This window comes from Manis pentadactyla, chromosome 1 (assembly GCF_030020395.1).
Source record: "Manis pentadactyla isolate mManPen7 chromosome 1, mManPen7.hap1, whole genome shotgun sequence".
Lineage (NCBI taxonomy): Eukaryota > Metazoa > Chordata > Mammalia > Pholidota > Manidae > Manis > Manis pentadactyla.
Genome location: NC_080019.1, coordinates 83,038,285 through 83,063,094, shown reverse-complemented (window position 1 = coordinate 83,063,094; position 24,810 = coordinate 83,038,285). Strand labels below are relative to the sequence as shown.

At 39.3% G+C, this 24,810-nt stretch overlaps 1 protein-coding gene across 1 annotated transcript in view; it reads left to right on the top strand.

The window, feature by feature from the left end:
* ERICH6 (glutamate rich 6) overlaps positions 1–24,810 on the top strand; it is a 48,512-nt gene that overhangs the window by 7,440 nt on the left and 16,262 nt on the right. The window contains exons 5-10 of the mRNA XM_036896396.2: positions 1,076–1,131; positions 1,227–1,343; positions 4,024–4,137; positions 13,541–13,698; positions 14,131–14,198; positions 15,110–15,255. Of these exons, the coding sequence (XP_036752291.2) occupies positions 1,076–1,131; positions 1,227–1,343; positions 4,024–4,137; positions 13,541–13,698; positions 14,131–14,198; positions 15,110–15,255 (659 nt within the window). The remainder of the gene's footprint in view (positions 1–1,075; positions 1,132–1,226; positions 1,344–4,023; positions 4,138–13,540; positions 13,699–14,130; positions 14,199–15,109; positions 15,256–24,810) is intronic.

Below are 24,810 nucleotides of genomic sequence, written 5' to 3'. Positions count from 1 at the left end.
AAAAAGAAACTGCCACCTGTTCATGGTAACAGGGTTTTGGGGGCTACTTGAGTTCGTTTTCCAGTTAATGTTGGTGTTGAATTTTTTTTTTTTAGATAATTATTTTTTATTGAAGGGTAGTTGACACACAGTATTACATTACATTAGTTTCAAGTGTACAACACAATGATAAAACATTTATATACATAATTCTAGGTTCCAGCTATCACCCTACCAAGCTGTTACAATATCTTAACTATATTCCTTATGCTATACATTACATCCCGGTTACTTATTTATTTTACCATTGGAAGTCTGTCCTTTTTTTTTTTTTTCTGTGAGGGCATCTCTCATATTTATTGATCAAATGGTTGTTAACGACAATAAAATTCTGTATAGGGGAGTCAATGCTCAATGCACAATCAATCCACCCCAAGCCTAATTTTCATCAGTCTCCAATCTTCTGAGGCATAACAAACAAGTTCTCACATGGAGAACAAATTCTTACATAGTGAATAAGTTACATGGTGAACAGTACAAGGGCAGCCATCACAGAAACCTTCAGTCTTGCTCATGCATTATGAACTATAAACAGTCAGTTCAAATATGAATACTCATTTGGTTTTTATACTTGATTTATATGTGGATACCACATTTCTCTCTTTATTATTATTATTTTTAATAAAATGCTGAAGTGGTAGGTAGATACAAGATAAAGGTAGAAAACATAGTTTAGTGTTGTAAGGGAGCAAATGTAGATGATCAGGTGTGTGCCTGTAGACTATGTGTTAATCCAAGCTAGACAAGGGCAATAAAACATCCACGTATGCAGAAGATTTCTCTCAGAACAGGGGGGGTGAGGTTCTAAGCCTCACCTCTGTTGATCCCCAATTTCTCACCTGATGACCCCCCTGCGACTGTGCCTGTCTTAGGTTGTTCCTCCCTTGAGGAATCTTACCCGTCTCTGGCTTGAATTTTAAACTCAGGGATTAGTTCAGTTTTCCTCTGTTACGCTAGGATCTGCAAACTAGAGAAAATGGCATACACTGCACAAAGGTTTTGAACTTTCCTTCTAAGTCTGTCCTTTTCCCTTCAGAAAAATGGGTAATTAATCCAGAAGAGTCCAAACTGAATATTTTATGTGAGTTGGAGGTAAGACATGTTTGTCAGTCCAATAACATAATGTGCCCATGTTAAAGAATCACTTATTCAATCTTCAATTTTCTCTCTCTCTTTTTAAAATTTAGTTTGAGGAAGACTACCTAACCCTGTTCGAGCCTTCTCTGAGAACATTACCTAGCGTTGGACCACCACCCATTCTGGCATTCAGACAAGAGAGTTCCAGTTTAGGCATTAACTTCAAGGTGATTTTAATTCATATTTTTTCTTACTATAATAAATGATATAATAAAAAGCCACATAATGGTTTGCACAAAAGGCAGTGAAGACTTAAAAGAAAAAAGCAGGCAAAGGGGTCATTTACTTGGAATAGCACTAAGGATAGCTCTATTAATTTCTGAGGGCTGCTGTAGCAAAGTACCACCAACTGGGTGGCTTAAAATGACAGCAGCTTATTGCTTCACAGTTCTGAAGGCCGAAGTCCAAAATCAAGTGCCAGGAAATTGTCTCCTACTGGCCAGGGAGCAAGCACCCTTCCTTGCCCCTCCCTCGCTGCGGGTCGTCAGTCCTCCACAGCCCTCGGCACCGGGCAGCATCACTCCAATCTCGCCGCAGTTGTCCCAGCATCTTCTGTGTGTCTGTGTCCAGGTGTCCCTCTTCTCCAAGGACACCAGTCATACTGGATTAGGGCTCACCCTAATGACCTCTTCTGGAGTCCATCTGTAATGACCCCATTTCTAAATAAGGCCACAGTCACAGGCACCAGGGGTTAGGACTTCAATATCTTTTCAGGGGACACAATTCAACCCGTAACAGTGGCCATAAAGCCTGGGAACATAGGTGAACATTTGCTGTGTTTGTGTTTGTTAAGTGACCAGTTAATGCCTGTGCTTGATGATCAAGGGAAAGGCCACCCTGGTAATTCCGACAGGATGGCACACCACCCCAGTGCAGCAGGTGGTGGGGGACTGACTGGGGGCAGGATCATCTCCTAACTGGTCCGGCCCAGCTCTGTGGAGGGAGCTGCACACTCCCGGGTCGGAGCCCCCTTGGTTGCTCCTTCTGGGACACACTAAAGGCGCAAGCTTATTCACTGAAAACAGGAGGCCCAGGCCCCGAGGCAATGCGTGGCCATGTGCGGGCAGGAGCCAGTGGGGACACGGTGTAGGCGCGCTGACATGTCCCCACCGCCGTTTTGTGCAGCACACTGAACTATGCGACTCCAAAAACAGGCAGCCCACTAAACACATCATGTAATGGAACATTAACCAACATTTACTGTTTATATTTGCCCAGGTTTCTCAACCTTATGGTCACCCTCCTCAGGTTGACTCCTCAGGTTGAGACTCTTTATTTAAACATGGGACCTTCCCTTTTCTGAACCACAGAAGTTTGTATCCAGAGAAGTTTCTTGAGCTTTCTTCCCCTGACGCCCAGAGACAGCCCGAACATGAGGAGAGCTTTGCGGCCTTTTTTCCAGGGAGTTGTCCCCGCACTGGCACGTGGGCAGGGTGGGCTCCTCCTGCAGCTTGGCAGGTCTTTCAGGTCCTCTAGGTGGGACTTGGACACTAGCCTAGTTCGGGGGCAGCAGCGGCTGGCTTGCAGCTCGCCTCTAGCCACACCCTCTTCAGGTACAGGGTCCAAACCTTTCATGACCTTTTGAAGACCTTGCTTTACGCCCAGGTGAAGGGTGAAGGGACAGTGGGATGAGGAGTTCATCACCCAGACCCTTGTGTGGAGCAGGTTGCAGATGACCTGGCAGTGCCACACTCTGTGCCCTGCTCCATCATCTGGTGGCCATCCTAGGTTTTTTACTGCCATTTCTCTATTGCAAGGCTTTACTCCCCAAGTGTTCTGCTTTCAGCAATGTGCAGCACTTACAACCAGGCAGTTTCAGGGGCCTAATGACATTGGACCTTATTCTAGGGTGGTGAATGCCTGGCTGCCCTGTACACCTCGGTCACCTTTTAGTCCCACAGTGGCCATTTTGCCAGCCCCGAGAGAATGGTTTCCATGGCAAATACAGATGTCCTGGAAGTGCTCGTGACCTACAAGTCCTGTGTGATCTGGGTCTTTTCCTGGAGGCCTGTGCTGATGAGGCTTGACCGCTCGCCTGCCCAGGAGCCTCTGTAGTCATGAGCTCAGATCACTAACACAACTGTAGTGTCAGCCCCTCACTGAGTCACCTGAGCCCCTAACTCCCTTTTACTACCCCTGGTCTCCTTCAACTCCTCCTGAATCACCTTCACAGCACAGACAGGAGAATTCGGGACTGCAACCTGGGCTTCCCCTTGAGAAAGGACTCTGATTTAGGACGTTGATCATTGTAAATGGTGGCTGACATACTAATGAAAAGACTTCTTCCTACCAGTCACTTTTTGAAAGAGTTTATGATATTCAAACACCTTAGACCACTTGCGTAAGTCTAGTGTGTGTTATCCTTTGTCTCTTGCATCTAGTTACACACTGTATGTCCTCCTCCCCCACAAGGGACTGTGATGTCAACAGTAAAGGCATTTCTGCAGCTTTGTTCTTATGCTGAAGAGGCATCCTAAGGACACACACAGCTCCTGATGGCTCAGCTGTGCTCTGACACCAGGCAGAGGCCCTCAGAACACTACCTCAGCCTTCTCCGTCCTCAGCAGCCTTTAAATAAAAATGATGTCTCATTACTGGAATATACAGATCTTGCTGGCTTGGTGCCTTCTGGTAAAGGATTTTAACCCTCTGAAAGTTCCCTATCAACTATTACTGGGAGCCCCCTACATGTCTGACAGTTGTTCCCAAGCAGATTTGCACACCTGCCACCAGTGCTGCTGTCCTCCTAGACACTTGCTGGCCCTGCCAGAGCCCTGGCTCCTCTTGTTCTCAGAGGCTCAGGGCATTCTTGTGGGTACTCCATCATTTCTTTTCTTCTCTCTGAAGGAAGAAGAGGAGGAGTTATCACCCAAATGTGAATTTTGTGGGAGTGATCTAAGAACATTTCTTTCCAATGTGGATCTTTCCTCTGACTACTGTAGCTCCGAATCAATACAACATGTAAGTTCTATAGCTGGCTTACTCAGGAAACAGTGATGTTTTTAAATTCCATTTTTTTTGTGTGTGAGGGCATCTCTCATATTTATTGATCAAATGGTTGTTAACAACAACAAAATTCTGTATAGGGGAGTCAATGCTCCATGCACAATCATTAATCCACCCCAAGCCTAATCTTCGTCAGTCTCCAAACTTCTGAGGCATAACAAACAAGTTCTTACATAGAGAACAAATTCTAACATAGTGAATAGGTTACATAGTGAACAGTACAAGGGCAGTCATCACAGAAACTTTTGGTTTTCCTCATGCATTATGAACTATAAACAATCAGTTCAAATATGAATACTCATTTGATTTTTTTTTTTTGTAGATAATTATTTTTTATTGAAGGGTAGTTGACACACAGTATTACATTACATTAGTTTCAGGTGTACAACATAGTGATTCAACATTTATATACATGACAATTCTAGGTACCAGCTATCATCATACCAAGCTGTTACAATATCTTGACTATATTCCTTATGCTATACATTACATCCCGGTTACTTATTTATTTTACCATTAGAAGTGTGTACTTTTGTTTGTTTGTTTGTTTTGTTTTGTTTTGTTTTGTTTTTTGTGAGGGCATCTCTCATATTTATTGATCAAATGGTTGTTAACAACAATAAAATTCTGTATAGGGGAATCAATGCTCAATGCACAATCATTAATCCACCCCAAGCCTAATTTTCGTCAGTCTCCAATCTTCTGAGGCATAACAAACAAGTTCTTACATGGAGAACAAATTCTTACATAGTGAATAAGTTACATAGTGAACAGTACAAGGGCAGTCATCACAGAAACTTTCAGTTTTGCTCATGCATTAGGAACTATAAACAGTCAGTTCAAATATGAATACTCATTAGATTTTTATACTTGATTTATATGTGGATACCACATTTCTCTCTTTATTATTATTTTTAATAAAATGCTGAAGTGGTAGATAGATACAAGATAAAGGTAGAAAACATAGTTTAGTGTTGTAAGGGAGCAAATGTAGATGATCAGGTGTGTGCCTGTAGACTATGTGCTAATCCAAGCTAGACAAGGGCAATAAAACATCCACGGATGCAGAAGATTTCTCTCAGAACAGGGGGGGTGAGGTTCTAAGCCTCACCTCTGTTGATCCCCAATTTCTCACCTGATGGCCCCCCTGCGACTGTGCCTGTCTTAGGTTGTTCCTCCCTTGAGGAATCTTACCCATCTCTGGCTAACCAGTCATCTTCCGGGGCCATACAGGGAAATGTAAAGTTGGTAAGTGAGGGAGAAGCCTTATTGTTTGAAATGGTTAGCTTTTTATTTCTTTGCATATTTATGCCCTGTAGCTTCTATGCCCAGCATTTGTCTTGAGGTATCTTTACCACTTGGAAGAATTATGATACTCGGTAAATTTGATATGAGGCACGAATTCTATTTAAGGGTTGTAATTAGGAAGGAAGAAGAAAAGCTATAGAAGTAGCAGGCGGAAGAAAACATGGGAAGATTGATTATTTCCTTGACATATTTTCTTGTAGAGTAACTTCAGCATGTATAGGTTTTAAGCTACTACTTAAATTGCGCACACACATCAACATAATAGGAGTTGGTTACATAACCAAAGCATATCTGTAATTACCAGCCATCTCCAGTGAAACCAAGAAAACCAGTTAGGCACCTTAGGCATTTGTGAAAACTTATCTATGATATGGTGGATATTGTCCAACCGAGCTTGAACAGTCTGAGAGAAATCAGACAAATTAAAACAACCCATTCCTGGGGAATGTTCACATCCCTTATGTTCTTTTAACAGTAAATAGTCTGTAGTTGTAAGATTTTGGAGAGCTACAATTTGCACTTCTCCTAATTCTTGGTTGAGTTCCAACAGTATAGATCCAGTCAAATTTGTTGTTTTACTGTATGCACAGGCCAGCTTAGATATCTCCTTCATTCCCATGGCAAGTCCAGGAACTGGTGGGATGAGTGCATCTACAGCTGTAGCAGTGCGTGGATCTTTGTTGGGGTTTCTTGATGATCATCTTCTGGCATGAGTCTTCCAGAGAGTGCTGATGTTGGAAGTTCTTTTTCATATCGTATCTTAGTTCATTTTCGGGGTAGCCTAATTAGGCTTTGATCTTCTGTATAAACGCAAACAGACCCTTTGCCTACACTTTTATATGCCCTTTATACCCTTGTGTAGAACTCATTGGACGTTACCACACAGGAACTGCCCTTTTTTGTTTGTTTGTTTTTTGTTTTGTTTTGTTTTGTTTTTGTTTGTTTGTTTTTGGTATCACTAATCTACACTTACATGACAAATATTATGTTTACTAGGCTCTCCCCTATACCAGGTCTCCCCTATAAACCCCTTTACAGTCACTGTCCATCAGCATAGCAAAATGTTGTAGAATCACTACTTGCCTTCTCTGTGTTGTACAGCCCTCCCTTTTCTCCTACCCCCCATGCATGCTAATCTTAATACCCCCCTACTTCTCCCCCCCTTATCCCTCCCTACCCACCCATCCTCCCCAGTCCCTTTCCCTTTGGTACCTGTTAGTCCATTCTTGAGTTCTGTGATTCTGCTGCTGTTTTGTTCCTTCAGTTTTTCCTTTGTTCTTAATATTCCACAGATAAGTGAAATCATTTGGTATTTCTCTTTCTCTGCTTGGCTTGTTTCACTGAGCATAATACCCTCCAGCTCCACCCATGTTGCTGTAAATGGTAGGATTTGCCCTTTTCTTATGGCTGAGTAGTATTCCATTGTGTATATGTACCACATCTTCTTTATCCATTCATCTATCGATGGACATTTAGGTTGCTTCCAATTCTTGGCTATTATAAATAGTGCTGCAATAAACATAGGGGTGCACTGATCTTTCTCATACTTGGTTGCTGCATTCTTAGGATAAATTCCTAGGAGTGCAATTCCTGGGTCAAATGGTAAGTCTGTTTTGAGCATTTTGATGTACCTCCATACTGCTTTCCACAATGGTTGAACTAACTTACATTCCCACCAGCAGTGTAGGAGGGTTCCCCTTTCTCCACAGCCTCGCCAACATTTGTTGTTGTTTGTCTTTTGGATGGCAGCCATCCTTACTGGTGTGAGGTGATACCTCATTGTAGTTTTAATTTGCATTTCTCTGATAATTAGCGATGTGGAGCATCTTTTCATGTGTCTGTTGGCCATCTGTATTTCTTTCTTGGAGAACTGTCTGTTCAGTTCCTCTGCCCATTTTTTAATTGGGTTATTTGTTTTTTGTTTGTTGAGGCATGTGAGCTCTTTATATATTCTGGACGTCAAGCCTTTATCAGATGTATCATTTTGAAATATATTCTCCCGTACTGTAGCGTTCCTTTTTGTTCTATTGGTGGTGTCTTTTGCTGTACAGAAGCTTTTCAGCTTAATATAGTCCCACTTACTCATTTTTGCTGTTGTTTTCCTTGCCCGGGGAGATATGTTCAAGAAGAAGCCACTCATGTTTATGTCTAAGAGGTTTTTGCCTATGTTTGCTTCCAAGAGTTTAATGGTTTCATGACTTACATTCAGGTCTTTGATCCATTTTGAGTTTACTTTTGTATATGGGGTTAGACAATGGTCCAGTTTCATTCTCCTACATGTAGCTGTCCAGTTTTGCCAGCACCACCTGTTGAAGAGACTCTCATTTCGCCATTGTATGTCCATGGCTCCTTTATCAAATATTAATTGACCATATATGTCTGGGTTAATGTCTGGATTCTCTAGTCTGTTCCATTGGTCTGTGGCTCTGCTCTTGTGCCAGTACCAAATTGTCTTGATTACTATGGCTTTATAGTAGAGCTTGAAGTTGGGGAGTGAGATCCCCCCTACTTTATTCTTCTTTCTCAGGATTGCTTTGGCTATTCGGGGTCTTTTGTGTTTCCATATGAATTTTTGAATTATTTGTTCCAGTTCGTTGAAGAATGTTGCTGGTAGTTTCATAGGGATTGCATCAAATCTGTATATTGCTTTGGGCAGGATGGCCATTTTGACGATATTAAATCTTCCTAGCAAGGAGCATGGGATGAGTTTCCATCTGTTAGTGTCCCCTTTAATTTCTCTTAAGAGTGACTTGTAGTTTTCAGAGTATAAGTCTTTCACTTCTTTGGTTAGGTTTATTCCTAGGTATTTTATTTTTTTTGATGCAATTGTGAATGGAGTTGTTTTCCTGATTTCTCTTTCTGTTGGTTCATTGTTAGTATATAGGAAAGCCACAGATTTCTGTGTTGATTTTGTATCCTGCAATTTTGCTGTATTCCGCTATCAGTTCTAGTAGTTTTGGGGTGGAGTCTTTAGGGTTTTTTATGTACAGTATCATGTCATCTGCAAATAGTGACAGTTTAACTTCTTCTTTACCAATCTGGATTCCTTGTATTTCTTTGTTTTGTCTGATTGCCATGGCTAGGACCTCCAGTACTATGTTAAATAACAGTGGAGAGAGTGGGCATCCCTGTCTAGTTCCCGATCTCAGAGGAAATGCTTTCAGCTTCTCGCTGTTCAATATAATGTTGGCTGTGGGTTTATCATAGATGGCCTTTATTATGTTGAGGTACTTGCCCTCTATTCCCATTTTGCTGAGAGTTTTTATTGTGAATGGATGTTGAACTTTGTCAAATGCTTTTTCAGCATCTATGGAGATGATCATGTGGTTTTTGTCTTTCTTTTTGTTGATGTGGTGGATGATGTTGATGGACTTTCGAATGTTGTACCATCCTTGCATCCCTGGGATGAATCCCACTTGGTCATGGTGTATGATCCTCTTGATGTATTTTTGAACTCGGTTTGCTAATATTTTGTTGAGTATTTTTGCATCTACATTCATCAGGGATATTGGTCTGTAGTTTTCTTTTTTGGTGGGGTCTTTGCCTGGTTTTGGTATTAGGGTGATGTTAGCTTCATAGAATGAGTTTGGGAGTATCCCCTTCTCCTCTATTTTTTGGAAAACTTTAAGGAGAATGGGTATTATGTCTTCCCTGTATGTCTGATAAAATTCCAAGGTAAATCCATCTGGCCCGGGGGTTTTGTTCTTTGGTAGTTTTTTGATTACCGCTTCAATTTCGTTGCTGGTAATTGGTCTGTTGATTTTCTGTTTCTTTCTGGATCAATCTTGGGAGGTTGTATTTTTCTAGGAAGTTGTCCATTTCTCCTAGGTTTCCCAGCTTGTTAGCATATAGGTTTTCATAGTATTCTCTAATAATTCTTTGTATTTCTGTGGGGTCCGTCGTGATTTTTCCTTTCTCGTTTCTGATACTGTTGATTTGTGTTGACTCTCTCTTCTTCTTAATAAGTCTGTCTAGAGGCTTATCTATTTTGTTTATTTTCTCGAAGAACCAGCTCGTGGTTTCATTGATTTTTGCTATTGTTTTATTCTTCTCAATTTTACTTATTTCTTCTCTGATCTTTATTATGCCCCTCCTTCTGCTGACCTTAGGCCTCATCTGTTCTTCTTTTTCCAATTTCGATAATTGTGACATTAGACCATTCATTTGGGATTGCTCTTCCTTTTTAAAATATGCTTGGATTGCTATATACTTTCCTCTTACGACTGCTTTTGCTGTGTCCCACAGAAGTTGGGGCTTAGTGTTGTTGTTGTCAGTTGTTTCCATATATTGCTGGATCTCCATTTTGATTTGGTCGTTGATCCATTGATTATTTAGGAGCGTGTTGTTAAGCCTCCATGTGTTTGTGAGCCTCTTTGCTTTCTTTGTACAGTTTATTTCTAGTTTTATGCCTTTGTGGTCTGAAAAGTTGGTTGGTAGGATTTCAATCTTTTGGAATTTTCTGAGGCTCTTTTTGTGGCCTAGTATGTGGTCTATTCTGGAGAATGTTCCATACACTTGATAAGAATGTATATCCTGTTGCTTTTGGATGTAGAGTTCTATAGATGTCTATTAGGTCCATCAGCTCTACTGTGTTGTTCAGTGCTTCCGTGTCCTTACTTATTTTCTGCCCGGTGGATCTATCCTTTGGGGTGAGTGGTGTGTTGAAGTCTCCTAGAATGAATGCATTGCAGTCTGTATCCCCCTTTAGTCCTGTTAGTATTTGTTTCACATATGCTGGTGCTCCTGTGTTGGGTGCATATATATTTAGAATGGTTATATCCTCTTGTTGGACTGAGCCCTTTATCATTATGTAGTGTCCTTGTTTATCTCTTGTTACTTTCTTTGTTTTGAAGTCTATTTTGTCTGATATTAGTACTGCAACCCCTGCTTTCTTCTCGCTGTTGTTTGCTTGAAATATGTTTTTCCATCCCTTGACTTTTAGTCTGTACATGTCTTTGGGTTTGAGGTGAGTTTCTTGTAAGCAGCATATAGATGGGTCTTGCTTTTTTATCCACTCTATTACTCTGTGTCTTTTGATTGGTGCATTCAGCCCATTAACATTTAGGGTGACTATTGAAAGATATGTACTTATTGCCATTGCAGGCTTTAAATTCGTGGTTACCAAAGGTTCAAAGTTAGCCTCTTTAGTATCTTACTGCCTAACTTAGCTTGCTTATTGAGCTGTTATATACACTGTCTGGAGATTCTTTTCTTCTCTCCCTTCTTATTCCTCCTCCTCGATTCTTCATATGTTGGCTGTTTTGTGCTGGGCTCTTTCTAGGAGTGCTCCCATCTAGAGCAGTCCCTGTAAGATGTACTGTAGAGGTGGTTTGTGGAAAGCAAATTCCCTCAGCTTTTGCTTGACTGGGAATTGTTTAATCCCACCGTCATATTTGAATGACAGTCATGCTGGATACAGTATCCTTGGTTCAAGGCCCTTCTGTTTCATTGTATTAAATATATCATGCCATTCTCTTCTGGCCTGTAGGGTTTCTGTCGAGAAGTCTGATGTTAGCCTAATGGGTTTTCCTTTATAGGTGACCTTTTTCTCTCTAGCTGCCTTTAAAACTCTTTCTTTGTCCTTGATCTTTGCCATTTTAATTATTATGTGTCTTGGTGTTGTCCTCCTTGTATCCTTTCTGTTGGGGGTTCTGTGTATTTCCGTAGTCTGTTCGATTATTTCCTCCCCCAGTTTGGGGAAATTTTCAGCAATTATTTCTTCTAAGATACTTTCCATCTCTTTTCGTCTCTCTTCTTCTTCTGGAACCCCTATAATACGGATATTGTTCCTTTTGGATTGGTCACACAGTTCTCTTAATATTGTTTCATTCCTGGAGATCCTTTTGTCTCTCTCTCTGTCAGCTTCTATGCGTTCCTGTTCTCTGGTTTCAATTCCATCAATGCCCTCTTGAATCCTATCCATTCTGCTTATAAACCCTTCCAGAGTTTGTTTCATTTCTGCGATCTCCTTTCTGGCATCTGTGATCTCCCTCCGGACTTCATCCCATTTCTCTTGCATATTTCTCTGCATCTCTGTCAGCATGTTTATGATTCTTATTTTGAATTCTTTTTCAGGAAGACTGGTTAGGTCTGTCTCCTTCTCTGGTGTTGTCTCTGTGATCTTTGTCTGCCTGTAGCTTTGCCTTTTCATGGTGATAGGAATAGTCTGCAGAGCTGGGACGAGTGACGGCTGGAAGGAGTTCCTTTCTTGTTGGTTTGTGGCCCTCCTCTCCTGGGAGAACAGCGACCTCTAGTGGCTTGTGCTGGGCAGCTGCGTGCAGACAGGGTTTCTGCTTCCTGCCCGGCTGCTATGGAGTTAATCTCCGCTGTTGCTGTGGGCATGGCCTGGCTCGGGCAGCTACTCCAAAGTGGTGGAGTCGCGTTGGAGGGGGAGTGGCTGGTAGGCTATTTATCTCCGTAAGGGGCCTCCCTGCTCCCTGCAGCCCAGGGATTAGGGTGCCCAGAGGTCCCCAGATTCCCTACCTCTGGATTAAGTGTCCTGCCCTGCCCCTTTAAGACTTCCAAAGAGCACCCGCAAAACAAAACAACAACCACCAAAAAAAAAAAATTTTTTTTAATTAAAAAAAAGAAAGTGGCTGCTCGTTTTTCTTTATTCTCCGGCGCCAGCCTCAGGCATCTGCTCACCAGTCTTGCTGCCCTGTTTCCCTAGTATTGGGGTCCCTATCCCTTTAAGACTTCCAAAAAGCGCTCGCCAAAACAAAACAGAAAAAAAAAAATTGGTCGCTTGCTTTTCTTATGTCCTTGGGCACCCGGCCTCCAGTGCCCACTCACTGTTCTTGCTGCCCTGTTTTCCTAGTATCCAGGGCCCTGCACTCTGGCCCGGATGGCTGGGGCTGGGTGTTCGGCAGTCCTGGGCTCCGTCTCCCTCCCGCTCTGCCTATTCTTCTCCCGCCGGGAGTTGGGGGGATGGGCGCTCAGCTCCCGCCGGGCCGGGGCTTGTATCTTACCCCCTTCGCGAGGTGCTGGGTTCTCTCAGGTGCGGATGTGGTCTGGATATTGTCCTGTGTCCTCTGGTCTTTATTCTAGGAAGGGTTGTCTTTGTTATATTTTCATAGATATATGTGGTTTTGGGAGGAGATTTCCTCTGCTCTACTCACGCCACCATCTTCCGCCCCCTAAATTCCATTTTTAAGCTTATGTATTATTTTCTTCTGCATTGCCATTTTTACAAGAGTAATCTGTTAGCTGTTGGGGAAATGCAAATCATAACTACAATGGGATCCCATTTCACACCCACTATGATGGCTATCATCAAAAAGACAGATAATAACAACTGTTGACAAGCATGTAGAGAAGCTGGGACCCTCACACACTGCTGAAGAATATAAAATGGTGCAGCTACTTTGGAAAATATTTGGGCAATTACTCACAAAGTTAGACCTACCACATAACCTAGCAATTCCAACCCTAGGTATATATCCAAGATATTGGCAACATATGTACACACAAAACTTGTATACAAATGTTCATAGCAGCACAATTCATAACAGACAAAAAGTGAAAACCCAAATGTCCATCAACTGATGAATGGGTAGGTAAATGTGGTATATCCATACAGTGGAATATTATTCAGCCATTAAAAGAAATGATGTACTAATATATGCTACAACATATATGAACCTTGAAAACATTATGCCAAGTGAAAGAAGCCATTCACAAAGTACAAATTATATGATTCCATTTATATGAACTGTACAGAATAGGCAAAGCTAGAAAGATAGAAAAGAGATTAGTGGTTGCTGGGAGCTGAGAGAAGAGGATAAAGTGATTATTAATGGGTACAGGTTTCATGTTCTAAAATTGATTGTGGTGATGATTACACAACTCTGTGAATATACTAAAAACTATAGAATTTTACAGCTTAAATGGGCAAATGCTATGGTATTTGAATTATATCTCAGTAAAGCTGTTACTAAAGAAAAGTTAGTATAGATTGTTATCAAAATCCCATTAGCTATTTTTGGTTTTCCCCCCTCTAATTAACTGCATCTTGGACTGATGAGATGAAAACAACCTCTTTCTTTTTCAGGCCCCCTGTTGCAGTTATTTCCAAAATCTGATTGACCACATCTATGAGGAAAAACAAAAAATCCAAAGCTGCAAAGCTGAATTAATCTCTATTGACCCTCACACAGCCCATGGCAGTGAAGCTGATAGACTCAAAGCAAAGGAAAAAGCCCTGGCGAGGTAACATTGAGCCTTTGATATTGAAATTCAGATAGGCCCCCTTGGAGAGTTTTTTGTAAAATGAACCTTGTTTTTTTGAAATACATAATTTTGAAGATAGATCCCAGTGAAGAAACAAAAATTGCCCAAAGCAAGCCTATTACAATTCCTGGTGGATGTTATGAGATTTGGAAGCTCCCAGAAACTCTATGAACTCACTGATTTAAAGTAGAAATTTACCAATCACAAATTTTTTAGGGCAATTCAGAATTCCTACAGTGGGGAAATTTGTCCACTAAGCAGAGTACAGTTTCATGTGCACTGATTAAGTGACTGGATTCATAAGTAATAACAGATAAAAATAACAAGGAATGGCATTTAAGCAATTAAAATGTGTAGTATTCTGTTTTAAACTTCAGCTGTATTTATGCATCACATTTTTTGGTTGTGTAGAAAACAGGAGCAACAAATGGCCAGACAGTTTGCAATAACAAATGAACAGACTACTTTCTCTGAAGAAGGTGAGTGCATCAGTGCTGAAGTTACAGATCAGTTGTGCATCAGAAAGCTCATCGTATGACCAAGAGCTAAAATTAGCATATTTTAAAAATAATATTTAAATGTTTTATTTCACCCAATGCATCAGTCAAATGACTCAGAAGAATCTTAATCTAGATGAAGTTAATTAGAGGGGGGAAAAACTGATGTTTTAGGTCTCTGGCTTTTGAAGTTCTTAATCAGTAGCTCATTGTGTTATTGATTGGAATAAATTAGCGACCTCTGTAGAGCACTTTATAGATTAGCTATAAAGAGTTTTGAGTTCATTGACTCTTGTTTTTGTTTTATTAAGCACACAGTCCATTTTGTTTTCAAGCTGGGATATCAGAATCTGTCAAAAGTAAATCATATTCCTTTCTTCATATATGGCTTCTATCAGTTGGCCAGTATAGCTGTAGTACTGGTACAATTGAAGGAGCATTGATTTTAGAACCAGAAGTTCTAGATTTATATCTTAGTTTTTTCCTTAAGAGCTGTATGATTTAGGGTAAATTACTTAAACTTCTGAGCACTGGACTCCTCTTCTACCACCCAGAGCTGTTGAAAAGATACTTTGAGAATATATTTTTTGTTTAGTTTACTTTTCAACTAAATTCCTAGTATAAAGTTCCATATTCAGTTGTTTCCTACTATGTAAGGCCAGAAAAAATCCCACTTACTGAAAAATCATTTTTCTTCTTTAAACGAAGGAATGTTTTCATTTTTTAACAAAAGAAGCCCTCACTTTAACTTAATGAAGGTCCTCATTTTTCTTCCATTAAAAAAGTGTGATGAATCAATGCATTTGTAATAAAGTTTGAAATTTCATTTCTGAAGAGAGGTTTTGGAAAATTTAAAACATGTATGTACTTTAATGTGATTCTTTTCCCATTAGATTCAAAGAACTTAAAAAAAATTTCTTATCAACTTTCCATGGATATTCCAGAAAAAGAGCTAACTGATGACAGGCTATTTGATTATGAACGAGACAACAGAAACATATCCATTGTTTGTTGTGATTCTAGGATAGCATGTGGAAAGGTAATTACCTTGTGATTTTTTTTTTGCTTGGTATTCTTTAAAAATCAGTTTTACCTAAAATTATAAAAGCTGTCATGACAACCAAGACAGTTTGGCTACATGATACATTTAACTTCTTGTTAAATTGTACAGACTTAGACTTTGAAGTTCTACTGGGCTTTATAACAATGCTTTACCTATATTTTATGAGGGTGCTATTTTGGTTAAAGCCTTTTTACTGTAAAATGTTAAGGAACATTTGGACCCTTAGAAAACTAAAAAGGGGAGAAAATCACCAAAAGTCTCAGGCACTTCCCAAAAATCACTGTCAATATTTCTATATCTGCACTGCCCAATACAATAGCTATACCTGGCTATCTAAATTTAAAATAGTTAAAATTGAATAAAATTTAAAATGTAATCCTTTAGTCACACTAGTCATGTTTCAAGTGCTAAACAGCTGTGTGTGATTAATGGTTACCGGATTGCAGTGCACGTATAGAACATTTTTATGGTCACAAAAGTTCTATTAGCACTGTTTTAGAGGTGTTTTATGCATAGTTTTTCATTTACATATGTGCAATTATATAACATGTAATTTTTATCTTTTAGCTTAATTATTTAAAAAATTCCATAATATTATATACTTATACAATAACTCATTTTAATGTCTTATGTGCATTTTCATATAGTCCAACCATTCCGCTGTTATTGGACATACAGTTTGTTAACAGTTTTTAAAATACGAAATAACATTGTTTTGAATATCTCTGTGTATAAATTTATTTTTATATTAGTTCCTGAGAATGGATTCCTAGAAGTTAAATTATGGAGATCAGGTTTGTTTCTCTTGGGTGATGTAGAATTTAAGGGGCAGCAGTGAACTGAAGTGCTTGATGGAATCAAATCCAATCCTGTCTGGAAGATGGTTACTCATCCAGCCCTCAAATTACTCCTACTAATTATCTTTCAAGTTAAATTATGAGCACACAATGAAAAATACTCAAAAATACAAGGAAACTGAACACCACAGTTGGAAATCCAGAGGAACAATATCCAATAAAAAAAAAAAGACCTGCAAACACTTTGGAAATTGAAATAATCTATCTATATTTATGAAAATAAAAGATCAGCTTGAAGACATATGAGATAACAGAAAACTATAAAATGCCATAACAGGTCTGAAAAAAAATGAACTTGCAGAAATGAAAAATACAGCTGACATTAAAAACTTAAAAGATGAGAGTTAAATGCAGTTAAGACCCAACCAAAGATAAAACTAAAAATTGGCTGTTAATACAGCAATGATGACAACAACAGCAATAATAACAATGTTTTGTGGAGTTTCAAAAAACCAGTGTAGAATAAAAATGCCTGATAAAATAGTTCATGAAATGGGAAGAAGACTAAATGCAGTTAGAGTGTTGTAAAGTCCCTGGTTTGGGAGAAGGCAAATACATGAATTAAGTTCAGATTTTGATAAATTAAGTTTTCTTGCTGAAATTTCTAGGGTAGCCAGAAAAATAATAGAAGCAGTAAGAATAACTTCCAAGCTAGTAGAGATAGAATAAAAGAATAGAATGATTTGTTGCCCCACCAAAGACAAGAAAGGATAAGGGAAAAGAAAAACACCTAACAAGTAACAAAATGAAAACATCAAGGAATGTCAGTAATTACATATAAATAAAATAAATACTCTAGTTGATAGACAAAGACTGTCAGATTACTTTTTTTTTTTTCACCAGCAAAAGGAATTTATTCAGGAATAGCAGTTGAATTACAATTTGGGATATGCAAACTATGGGCAAGTCTGGAGAATAAAGGAGAGGAGTATTCTTTTACAGAAAAAAGGGGGAGCTGGGAGTGGTGTTTTTCAACAATAGTCCAGTTCACTGGAAGAAACTGGGAATTTGAAATGTAGAGGCTTCTTGTTGGCTGGGTTGTGAAAGTTTCTCATTGGCTGTGCTGTTGGTGGGCCAGGAGGAATTCTTCCTTCCTTCTACTGGGGTAGTAAGGTAAGCTTCCTCCTGCCTGTGAATGCAAAGTAAGCTGCTACAGGTGTACCTGTGTGAGAGCTCCCCCTTCAGGGCTTCCTGACTCTATTTTTCTTTTTTTTTTATTTTTTATTAAGGTATAGTTGATATACAATCTTACGCTCACATTTCACATGAGCAACATTCTGATTACTACATTCCCCCTATTATCAAGTCCCCACCACATGCCCCATTACAGTCACTGTCCATCAGCATAGTAAGATGCTACAGAGTCACTACTTGTCTTCTCTGTGCTATACTTCCTTCGCCGTGTCCCTCCTATATTATAAGTGCTAATCATAATGCCCTTAATGCCATTATCCCTCCCTTCCCACCCACTCTGCCCAGTCCCTTTCCTTTTGGTAACTGTTAGTCCATTCTTGGGTTTTATGAGTCTGCTACTGCTTTGTTCCTTCAGTTTTTGCTTTGTTGTTATACTCGACAGATGAGTGAAATCATTTGGTACTTGTCTTTTTCCACCTGGCTTATTTCACTGAGCATAATACCCTCTAGCTCCATCCATTTTGTTGCATATGGTAGGATTTGTTTTCTTCTTATGGCTGAATAATATTCCATTGCGCATATGTACCACAACTTCTTTATCCATTCATCTATTAGTGGACACTTAGGTTGCTTCCATATCTTGGCTATTGTAAATAGTGCTGCAAGGAACATAGGGTTGCATATGTCTTTTTGAATCTGTGATCCTGTTTTCTTAGGGTTAATTCCTAGGAGTGGAATTCCTGGGTCAAATGGTATTTCTATTTTGAGTTTTTTGAGAAACCTCGATACTGCTTTCCACAATGGTTGAACTAATTTACATTCCCACCAGCAGTGTAGGAGGGTTCCCCTTTCTCCACATCCTTGTCAACATTTGTTGTTGTTTGTCTTTTGGATGTTGGCCATCCTAACTGGTGTGAGGTGATGTCTCATTGTGGTTTTAATTTGCATTTCTCTGATGGTTGGTAATGTGGAGCATCTTTTCGTGTGCTTGTTGGCCATCTGAATTTCTTCTTTGGAGAAGTGTCTGTTCAGATCCTCTGCCCATTTTTTAATCGTGTTATTTACTTTTTGGTGTTAAGACACATGAGCTCTTTATATATTTTGGATGTCAACCCCTTATTGGATCTGTAATTTATGAATGTATTCTCCCATACTGTAGGATGCCTTTGTGTTCTGCTGCTGGTTCTGTCCTTTGCTGTGCAGAAGCTTTTTAGCTTGATGAAGTCACACTTGTTCATTTTTGCTTTTGTTTCCCTTGCCCAACGAGATATGTTCATGAAAAAGTTGCTCATGTTTGTATTCAAGAGATTTTTGTCTATGTTTTCTTCTAAGAGTTTTATGGTTTCATGACTTACATTCAGGTCTTTCATCCATTTTGAGTTTACCTTTGTGTATGGAGTCAGACAGTAATCCAGTCCCATTCTCTTACACGTAGTTGTCCAGCTTTGCCAACACCAGCTGTTGAAGAGGCTGTCATTTCCCCATTATATGTCCATGGCTCCTATTTCATATATTAATTGGCCATATATATGTGGGCTTATATCTGAGCTCTGTATTCTGTTCCATTGATCTATGGTTCTGTTCTTGTGCAGTACCAAATTGTCTTGATTACTGTTGCTTGTAGTAGAGCTTGAAGTCGGGGAGTGTTATCCCCCCAGCTTTATTCTTCCTTCTCAGGATTGCTTTGGCTATTCAGGATCTTTTGTGGTCCCATATGAATTTTAGAACTATTTATTCTGGTTCATTGAAGAATGCTGTTGGTATTTCAGTAGGGATTGCATTGAATCTGTAGATTGCTTTAGGCAGGATGGCCATTTTGACAATATTAATTCTTCCTACCCAAGAGCATGGGATGAATTTCCATCTATTAGTGTCCTCTTTAATTTCTCTTAAGAGTGTGTTGTAGTTTTCAGGGCATAGGTCCTTCACTTCCTTGATTAGGTTTATTCCTAGGTGTTTTATACTTTTTGATGCAATTGTGAATGAGCTGTTTTCCTGATTTCTCTTTCTGCTAGTTCATCATTAGTGTATAGGAATGTAACAGATTTCTGTGCATTAATTTTGTATCCTGCAACTTCGCTAAATTCAGATATTAGTTCTAGTAGTTTTGGAGTGGATTCTTTAGGGATTTTTGATATACTGTATCATGTCATCTGCAAACAGTGACAGTTTGACTTCTTCCTTACCAATCTGGATGCCTTTTATTTCTTTGTGTTGTCTGATTGCCATGGCTAGCACCTCCAGTACTATGTTGAATTAAAAGTGGAGAGAGTGGGCATCCCTGTCTTGTTCCCAATCTTAGGTGAAAAACTTTCAGCTTCTCACTGTTAAGTATTATGTTGGCTGTGGGTTTGTCATATATAGCTTTTATTATGTTGAGATATTTGCCCTCTATACCCATTTTGTTAAGAGTTTTTTTCATGAATGGATGTTGAGTTTTGTTGAATGCTTTTTCAGCATCTATGGAGATGATCATGTGGTTTTTGTCCTTCCTTTTGTTGATGTGGTAGATGATGTTGATGGATTTTCGAATGCTGTATCATCCTTGCATCGCTGAGATGCATCCCACTTGATCATGGTGTAAGATCCTCTGGATGTATTTTTGAATCCAGTTTGCTAATATTTTGTTGGTATTTTTGTACCTTTGTTCATCAGGGATACTGGTCTGTAATTTTCTTTTTTTGTGGGATCTTTGCCTGGTTTTGGTATTAGAGTGATGCTGGCTTCATAGAATGAGTTTGGAAGTATTCCCTCTTCTATTTTTTGGAAAACTTTAAGGAGAATGGGTATTATGTCTTCTCTAAATGTCTGATAAAATTCAGCAGTGAATCCATCTGGCCCAGGAGTTTTGTTCTTGGGTAGTTTTTTGATGACTGATTCAATTTCGTTACTGGTAGTTGGTCTGTTTAGATTTTCTGTTTCTTCCTTAGTCAGTCTTGGAAGGTTGTATTTTTCTAGAAACTTGTCCATTTCTTCTACGTTATCCAGTTTGTTAGCATATAGATTTTCATAGTCTTCTTTAATAATTCTTTGTATTTCTGTGGTGTCCGTCGTGATTTTTCCTTTCTCATTTCTGATTCTGTTTATGTGTGTAGATTCTCTTTTTCTCTTAATAAGTCTGGCTAGGGGTTTACCTATTTTGTTTGTTTTCTCAAAGAACTAGCTCTTGATTTCATTAATTTTTTTGTATTGTTTTATTCTTCTCAATTTTATTTATTTCTTCTGTGATCTTTATAATGTCCCTCCTTCTGCTGACTTTGGGCTTCATGTGTTCTTCTTTTTCCAGTTTCAATAATTTTGAATTTAGACTGTTCATTTGGGATTGTTCTTCCTTCTTTAAATAGGCCTGGATTGCATATACTTTCCTCTTAGAACTGCCTTTGTTGTGGCCCACAGAAGTTGGGGTGTTGAGCTATTGTTCTTATTTGTCTCCATATATTGCTTGATCTCTGTTTTAATTTGGTCATTGATCCATTGATTATTTAGGAGCATGTTGTTAAGCCTCCATGTGTTTGTGAGCCTATTTGTTTTCTTGGTACAATTTATTTCTAGTTTTATACCTTTGCGACCTGAGAAGTTGGTTGGTACAATTTCAATATTTTTTAATTTGCTGAGGCTCTTTTTGTGGCCTAGTATGTAGTCTATTCTGGAAAATGTTCCATGTGCACTTGAGAAGAATGTATATCCTGCTGCTTTTGGGTGTAGAGTTCTGTAGATGTCTGTTAGGTCCATCTGTTCTAATGTGTTGGTTGTTCAGTGCCTCTGTGTCCTTACTTATTTTCTGTCTGGTTGATCTGTTCTTTGGAGTGATTGGTGTGTTGAAGTCTCCTAAAATAAATGCATTGCATTCTATTTCCCCTTTTAATTCTGTTAGTATTGTTTCACATATGTAGGTGCCTCTGTGTTGGGTACATAGATATTTATAATGGTTATATCCTCTTGTTGGATTGACCCCTTATCATTATGTAATGTCCTTCTTTGTCTATTGTGGCTTTCTTTGTTTTGAAGTCTATTTTGTCTGATACAAGTACTGCAACACCTGCTTTTTTCTCCCTATTGTTTGCACAATATATCTTTTTCCATCCCTTCACTTATAGTCTGTGTATGTCTTTGGGTTTGAAGTGAGTCTCTTGTAGGCGGCATATAGATGGGTCTTGCTTTTTTATCCATTCTGTAACTCTATGTCTTTTGATTGTTGCATTCAGTCCATGTACATTTAGGGTGATTTTCGATAAGTATGTACTTGTTGCCATTGCAGGCTTTGGATTTGTGGTTACCAAAGGTTTAAGGGCAGCTTCTTTTCTGTTTTGCAGTCTACCTTAACTCACTTATTATGCTATTATAAACAGAGTCTGAAAATTCTTTTTTCTCTCCCTTCTTTTTATTCCTCCTCCACTCTTTATATGTTAGGTGTCACATTCTGTACTCTTTGTGTATCCCTTGACTGACTTTGTGGGTAGCTGATTTAATTTTGCATTTGTGTAGTATTTAGTTGGTCTACTTTTGCTGTGGTTTTTTTTTTTTCCTCTGGTGACAGCTATTTAGCCTTAAGCACACTTCCATCTAGAGCGGTCCCTTTAAAATACACTGTAGAGACACTTCAGCATTTTATTTAAAAAATAATAATAATAATAAGGGAGAAATGTGGGAATCACATATAAATCAAGTATAAAAATCAAACAAATATTCATATTTGACCTGATTGTTTATAGTTCATAATGCGTGATCAAAACCGAAAGTTTCTGTGATGACTGCCCTTGCACTGTTCACCATGTAAGAACTTGTTCACCATGTAAGAACTTATTCACTATGTAAGAATTTGTTCACCATGTAAGAACTTGTTCATTATGCTTCAGAAGATTGGAGACTGTTGAGAATTAGGCTTGGGATTGATTAATGATTGTGCATTGAGTCCCCTATACAGAATTTTATTGTTGTTAACAACCATTTGATCAATAAATATGAGAGATGCCCTCTCAAAAAAAAAAATACACTGTAGGGATGGTTTGTGGGAGGTAAATTCCCTCAGCTTTTGCTTATCTGGGAATTGTTCGATCCCTCCTTCAGACTTAAATGATAATCTTGTTGAATAAAGTATTCTTGGTTTGAGGCCCTTCTGTTTCATTGCACTGAATATATCATACTACTCCCTTCTGGCCTGTAAGGTTTCTGCTGAGAAGTCTGATGATAGCCTGATGGGTTTTCCTTTGAAGGTTATCTTTTTTCTCTCTCTGGCTGCTTTTAATACTCTGTCCTTGTCTTTGATCTGTGCCATTTTAATTATTGTATGACTTGGTATTGTCCTCCTTGGGTCCCTTGTGTTGGGACATCTCTGGACTTCCATGGCCTGAGAGATTATTTCCTTCCCCACATTGGGGAAGTTTTCAGCAAGTATTTCTTCAAAGATACTTTCTATCCTTTTTCTCTCTTCTTCTTCTTCTGGTACCCCTATAATGTGAATATTGTTTCATTTGGATTGGTCACACAGTTCTCTTAATATTCTTTCATTCCTAGAGATCCTTTTTTCTCTCTCTGTCTCAGCTTCTCTGTATTTCTGTTCTTTAATTTCTATTCCATTTACTTTCTCCTCTATCTCATCTCTTCTGCTTTTAAATCCCACCATTGTTTGTTTCATTTTAATTATCTGCCTCCTGAATTCGTCCCTTAGCTCTTCAATGTTTTTCTGTAGCTCCATTAGCATGTTTATGACTTTTATTTTGAATTCTTTTGGAGGAAGATTGATTATTTCAGTCTCACCAAGCCCTCTTTCTGGTGTTTGAGGGATTTGGGGTTGAAAAAGGTTCTTCTGCCTTTTCATAGTCCTGGAGCAATGGGAGTGGTCACAGGCAAATGATGCAGGTGTCAGCTGGGAGGACAACGTCCCTTCCTACTTGCCAGTCACAGTCAGTGCCTGTCTCCACTGTCTGTGCCAGTTAACTGCATTCAGGGAGCAGCCTCTGGGTTAATCCCCTAAGCTGCCATGGGTGGTGTGGCCTTCAGGATTGTTTAGGGCAATGGCGGGGGTCACTGGCAAGTGGCATAGGTGTTTGCAGGGAGGCCTTTCGTGCTTCCTGGTCACTGTGCCTGTCTCTGCAGTCTGGGCCGGTTAGCTGCTTGCAAGGAGAAGCCTCTGCATTAAGCTGTATAGTTGCTGTAGGCAGGGCTGTCCTATGGCTGGTTTGCACCTATGGTGGGGACAGTGGGTTTGTGCACAGGTGCCAGTGGGTAAGAAGGAGCAGCAGGTTGCTTATCATGGTGAGGGGCCTCAGGGCTGCATTGCCAACCAGGGGGATAGAGTGCCTGAAGCTCCTAAAAGTTCCCAACCTGCTGGGCTGAGTGTGTCAGGACAATTATGTCCACCTGTTCCTTCTCCTAAACCCTTGCCCCTTTAGCAGCCTTATGACTCTTGAGAAGTCTTTTAATGCTCCTGCTTTTCTTTTGTCCCAGGGCAGCCAGTCATGGGAACCTGTTCTCAGTCTTAGTCTCTGACTTTGGTTTTCAGCCCCTCTAATCTCCAGATCACCATGCAGAGTGGGTCTGTGCTCCCAGGGTAGATTTCTAGGGCTGGGTATTAGCAGTCCTGTGCTTCCACTCCCTCCCCGCTTTGATTCTCTTCCTCCCATGGGTGAGCTGGGGCGGGGAGAGTGCTCAGTTCCTGCTGGGTCATGTCTTTTTACTTTATCCTTTTCTGTGAGTTGTTGACTTCTCCACGATATAGACTGGCTGGTATACTCTTAGTTCTGGTCACTCTTTTAGGAATAGTTGTATTTGCTGTATTTTCAAAATATATGTGGTTTCAGGAGGAGATTTCTATCATCCTATTCATGCCACCATCTTTTCTCCTCTCAGATTACCTTTTTAAAGGAATAATTCCAACCATACATTGTTTACAAGAGACACATAAAAAATATAAGGATAAAAAAATATTAAATATAAATAATAAAAGTACTATAATATAAAAATACTAAAGACTATTACTAGAGGTAAAGAGGATCACTTCATAATGATAAGTTTTAATCCACCAGGAAGCTGTAACATCACAAAACAATTTCTCACATTAACATCAACTCAAAATATATAAAGCAAAATTTCAAAGTAAAAGGAAAAATTTGAAACTCCATAATCAAAATGGGATACTTTAGCTTACCTTTCTCAAAAATTGAGAGGGCTATTTGGAAAACTGGACAGCTACATGCAACAGAAAACTGGATTACTATCTAACTCCATACACAAAGTGACTCAAAATGGTTTGAGGACCTAAATATAAGACATGAAACCATAAAACTCTTAGAAGAAAATATAGGCAAAATTCTATTGAACATAAGCCTGAGGAATTTCTTCCTGGACACAACTCCTTGGGCAAGAAAAACAAAACAAAAAATGCACAAGTGGTACTATATCAAACTAAAAACCTTCTGTACACCAAAGTACATCATCAGCAGAACAAAAAGGCAACCTAAGGTAAGGAAGAATATATTCATAAACAATTTATCAGATGAGGAGTTAGCCTCCAAAATATATAAAGAGTTCACACCTCAAC